A 4,844-nucleotide genomic window follows, 5' to 3' on the forward strand; every position below is an offset into this window, starting at 1 on the left:
ATATTTAGTACAGGGTCTCACTATGTAGATCGGACTTGTAGTGATTCTCCTGTTTTCAGCCTCCCAACTGCTGGGATTACAGGTACGCACCACCATGCCCATCTCAGCGCACTGGCACCGAATGCTGAGGATCAAACCTGGCCATTGTGCTCTGCCTAAGCAGGCCCTTCAGTCTACTGTTATCTGGCTGGCCCTAATCCAGCATTCTTAATGTCTGCTTTTTCTTTTAAGAACAATAAGACAAGAAATAGTTTCACTGCAGAATTTTGTTAGGTGTTAGCCCCTACCAGTCATCAGTTTTTGGCTCCTGTGTAGTTAGACAGTAATTTTCTGTTCTCTAGCAAACCTCTCAGAGCATGGTTGACATTGAAACAAGCCTGTTTTCATGCTTATGTTTCATCTTTTACTGTAATGTGTAAGTGGTTCCATTTGTGTATCACATAATGGGCATAACATGTTTGTGCACAAACATCTGACTCCTGGTCAGCATTCATCAGGTTAGAGGCAGGGTGCTGGGTGGAGAAGCCTCTAAGCTTTGAGCATTCACCACACCTGTAGGGCTGGAGAGTGAATTCATGTGGCACATTAGTTAAGAGAGCTAGCTGTTTGGGATTAGTTACAAAATCAATGATAGAACTCATTCCAGCTTTTGAAGTTCTTTTTAGAGTATTAATTAAAGAGTTTATGGTAGAATTGAAAAGCACTTTAAAAATGTGTTCTTACAAGAAAATTGTACTTCCAGAATTTAGAGGGATCATAAAAAAACTGAACCTGCATGTGTCTTTCTTACATTAGTTTTTTTTTGACAAGGTTTTGCTGTGCAACAGGCTGGCCTTGAGAATTTTGTAACCCTGGCTGGCTTCAAATTCATAATGATCCTCCTGCCTCAGCCTCCCAAGTGTTGGGATTGCAGATGTTTACCACCACACCTGACTAACATTACTTTTTTCATTCTTGGGCTTTAGAAATAATAATGAATAATACATGATATTCCCAAGGTTTTTTGTCATCTTCTTTCAAGATTTTTTTTGTTATTTGCCCTTAAATTTAACTCTCTTTTATGACAGTTTTAAATTTTAAACAACTGAGTCATCAGGAGAAATTCCTGAAATTATATGCCTTATCGAAGATTATGTATCTTTCATATATTTTACTTGCTATAAAGTACTAGATCAGTTTGGAAAATGTATTAGAAAAAAATATTTCCTCTTTTGCTTAGGATGGGATGGAGGAAGACCCACAGGCAGAACTGGCCATCATTCATGGTCAGATGGCCTACATCCTGCAGCTTCAGGGTTGTACAGAGGAGGCTTTGCAGCTTTACAATCAAATAATAAAACTCAAGTAAGTGAGCTGTAGAAGTGAAGTACCTTTTTTTAGAGGCGATAAAACTTTTTAAAGATGTGTTCAATTTTAACTACCGATTTTTGATCACAGGCCTACAGATGTGGGATTACTAGCTGTAATTGCAAATAACATCATTACCATTAATAAGGTAAGAATATTCATTGCTTTCCATACACTTTATATGAAGAACAGATTATTCCAGATTTATTTTAAGATAAGTGTTCTTTTTTCCATGCAGAGAAAAGTTCAAATCTAACAAAATCACAATTGAGAATATTATTTAACTTTCATGATGTTGAAGATTCTGCAGTACATACTCAAATTATAAAACATTTTAGGGGCCAGCCAAATAGCAGATTGAAGTGCCTACAAGCAGGCACAGGGGCCAGGGGTTCGATCCCCGTGCCTGCCGTGCCAGCCCCACCCCTGGGGCCTGCTAAGAGGGCAGTTGAGGCTGGGCGTCATGGCACGTGCCTGTAATCTAGCACTTGGGAGGCTGTAAACAGGCGGATCACTACGAGTCTGATCTCGTAGCGAGACCCTGAACACCCTGTAGACCCTTCCCTAAAATACAGAAAAAAAGAAAAAAAAAATTAGTTATAGAACCTGGGCTTCAAAATATTCTTCTTGGCCCAGTTTACAGTAATATGGAGAATGTCCACTTGTTAAAGTTATAACTTGTTTGTACTTTTAAATTATGCATTTTGCATGATTTATTCATCTGCTGAGTTTGTACAAATTTTCAATTCTTTTGAGTATTTTTGTGTGGGGGTGCTGTGTCCTCTCACTGTTCCACTCTAAAATATTACAGGTGGTTGTATGGGTCATCCTAACTTGAACTACTATGCTAATCAGATTATCCACTATTTGAAACATTGTGTCAATGGAAAAAGATTACAAGTTCAGATTGAAATCTTAAGTCAATAGAAAATAAGATCCTGGGGACTACCCACTAGGCGCCCCTGCTGTACCTCTCTCGAACAGGAGCTTTCTTTCCCTTAATAAATATATTCTGCTCACACACACACAAAAAAATACCTGATATTTGATTTCTTTTGATACACTATGTGATTTTTCAGGTGTCATCTTATATCTTTACCATAATCTTTTTAGGTGGTAGTTATCTGTAGTTTATAGGGATATAATCTCAGTCTGAAAGAAGTTGAATAATTTATATATAAGATCATAACTAGTTAAAAGTAAAAGTAAGATTTACAGTATAGTGTCAGACTCCAGAGTGTCTTCCTAGTAATTTCTATCTTCTGTGAAGTGCTGCTGGTTCTCACACATGAGCTAGTGGCTGTAAAGTATATAGTCATTGGTATTAGGTTTCTAAATAGTGGTGCTGACATTTGAATTTGGGCACAAATATGAACCTGCCTATGTTTATGAGGTTTTTTTTTTTGCGGAACCGGGGATTGAACTCAGGCGCTTGTGTTTGCCAGGGAAGCACTTATTCCACTGAGCTATCTCCCCAGCCCATGAGTTTTGATTTAGAACAAATCCCTTTTATGTAATGTATATGGTTGTGGTAAAGAGTGTATGTAAAACAAAAAATATCTTCTAAGTGTAATTTATACATCAACTTCATGAATACTTATTTCTGTCTCTTCCCCCTTTGGAACTAGGGATTGAACTCAGGGCCTTTAACATGGTAGGCAAGCACTATTACTGAGCCATATACTCTCAGCCCTACCTCTGACTTTTTACTCAAATGAAAAGCAAAACCCTGTACCAAATAAACATTCAAAAAATAAAAAAATTAAAATACTACTAGATATAGTAGGGTTTTTTTTTTTTTTTTTTTTTTTTTTGAGATAAGGTCTTACTCTTCAGGCTAGCCTTGAACCTGCTATGGCGCCCAGGCAGGCTTCAAACTCATAGCAGTCCTCCTCCCTCAATTTCCTAAGTGCTGAGAGGAAGGTGTGCACCATTATACCCAGCTGTATAGTTTAAAATCTAATTCTAAAAAATCCACATGTTAATGTATGATGTTAAAAATGACGTTAAAAAATACACACATTTGTATTTCTTGTCCATATACTTTGGAACTCATCACCCTATATCCCCAACACCTTGCCCCAATCTGGGGATTGAGCCTAGGTCCTTGCTGTATCCCATCTATTTTAAAATAGGACTTCAAGAAACCAATAAATTGGGCTGGTGAGATAGCTCAGCAGTCTAAAGCGCCTGCTTAGGCAAGCTTAGGTAAGCTCAGGTAAGCTCAGGGACCACTATTCAATCCCCAACACCAAATACTGTGCTAGCCCTGCCCCTAGGGCTGGCTGAGCAGGCCATACCAAAAAAAAAAAAAAAAAAGAAAAGAAAAAGAGAAGCCACTAAGTTGCCTAAACAAGGCTAACCTTGTGATCCTACTGCCTCAGCCTCCTGGAGTGATGAGATTACGGATATGTGCGGATATGTGCCGCCACACCCAACTTACTTTGTAACTCATATTTGGTGAAAAAAAAAACCCCACTTTTTAGGGAATTTAAACTGACCCTTGAAGAAAGAATATGGCCTGGCAAGCTCAAGGTCCTGAGTTTGATCTCTGGTACAAAAAAAAAAAAAAAAAGAATATGGTTTTACATGTTAAATAATAAACATGTACATATGAAGAAGTGTTAGATTTGTAAAACATAACAAAATGTATAGTTATTACATAGGTAAAAACAACAGAGTAAAAACAAGGTGACAGGGTGTGGTGGCTCATTCTTGTAATCCCAGCACTCAGAGACTAAGTCAAGAGGATCATTGCAAATTTGAGACCAGCCTGGGCTACAAAGTGAGCTCAAGGCCAGCCTGAGCTGCATAGCAAGACTGTATCTCAAAAAGACAGAAAAAGTAATAACAAGGTCTCAGAAGCCTTGAAGATCAAGTTTTTGAATAATTGTCATGGCAAAGTTTAGTCTGGTGTTGCTGTATATTAAGTACTAAAGAATAAAGCAGTAACATAATAGAACCAACCTAAAATTTTCGTTTCCTTTTTTCAATGTCTTACTGTGTTGCTTATGCTGACCTCAAATTCCTGGATTCAAGTAATTTTGCTTCTGCCTCCCAGGTAGCTAGGAATACTGGCATGTGCCACCAATTCCAACTTGAAAATATAGTTTCTTAAGGATTGAATTATATGAAAGGCAGTTTTTTGCTGCACTTTAAAATATTTTCACATTTGTTAATTTAAAATTTTTGTTTTGAGATGGGAATTTCACTATGTGAAATTCTAGGCTGGCCTCAAACTTCTAGGCTCAAGCCATTTTCCTGCTGTTCCTCGAGAATAGCTGGGACTAGCCTGCCATAAGGCTGCCTGCCTATAATCCCAGCATTTTGGGAGGCTGAGGCAAAAGACTTACTAATTTGCAGCCAGTCTGGTCTACATAGTGAATCACTGTCTCAGCAAACCAACCCTGTATATGAAACTCTTGTATGTATGCTACCATGCCCAGTTCCAAGTTGGTGTTGGTGCTGGGCACTTAGAAAAGTAGAGCTTTGTTTAG

General features: G+C 38.2%; 1 protein-coding gene across 1 annotated transcript in view; it reads left to right on the top strand.

The window, feature by feature from the left end:
* Srp72 (signal recognition particle 72) overlaps positions 1-4,844 on the top strand; it is a 22,416-nt gene that overhangs the window by 7,457 nt on the left and 10,115 nt on the right. The window contains exons 6-7 of the mRNA XM_004627582.1: positions 1,220-1,344; positions 1,438-1,495. Coding sequence (XP_004627639.1) covers positions 1,220-1,344; positions 1,438-1,495 — 183 coding nt within the window. The remainder of the gene's footprint in view (positions 1-1,219; positions 1,345-1,437; positions 1,496-4,844) is intronic.

Source organism: Octodon degus, unplaced genomic scaffold (assembly GCF_000260255.1).
Source record: "Octodon degus isolate 3935 unplaced genomic scaffold, OctDeg1.0 scaffold00019, whole genome shotgun sequence".
NCBI classification, from domain to species: domain Eukaryota; kingdom Metazoa; phylum Chordata; class Mammalia; order Rodentia; family Octodontidae; genus Octodon; species Octodon degus.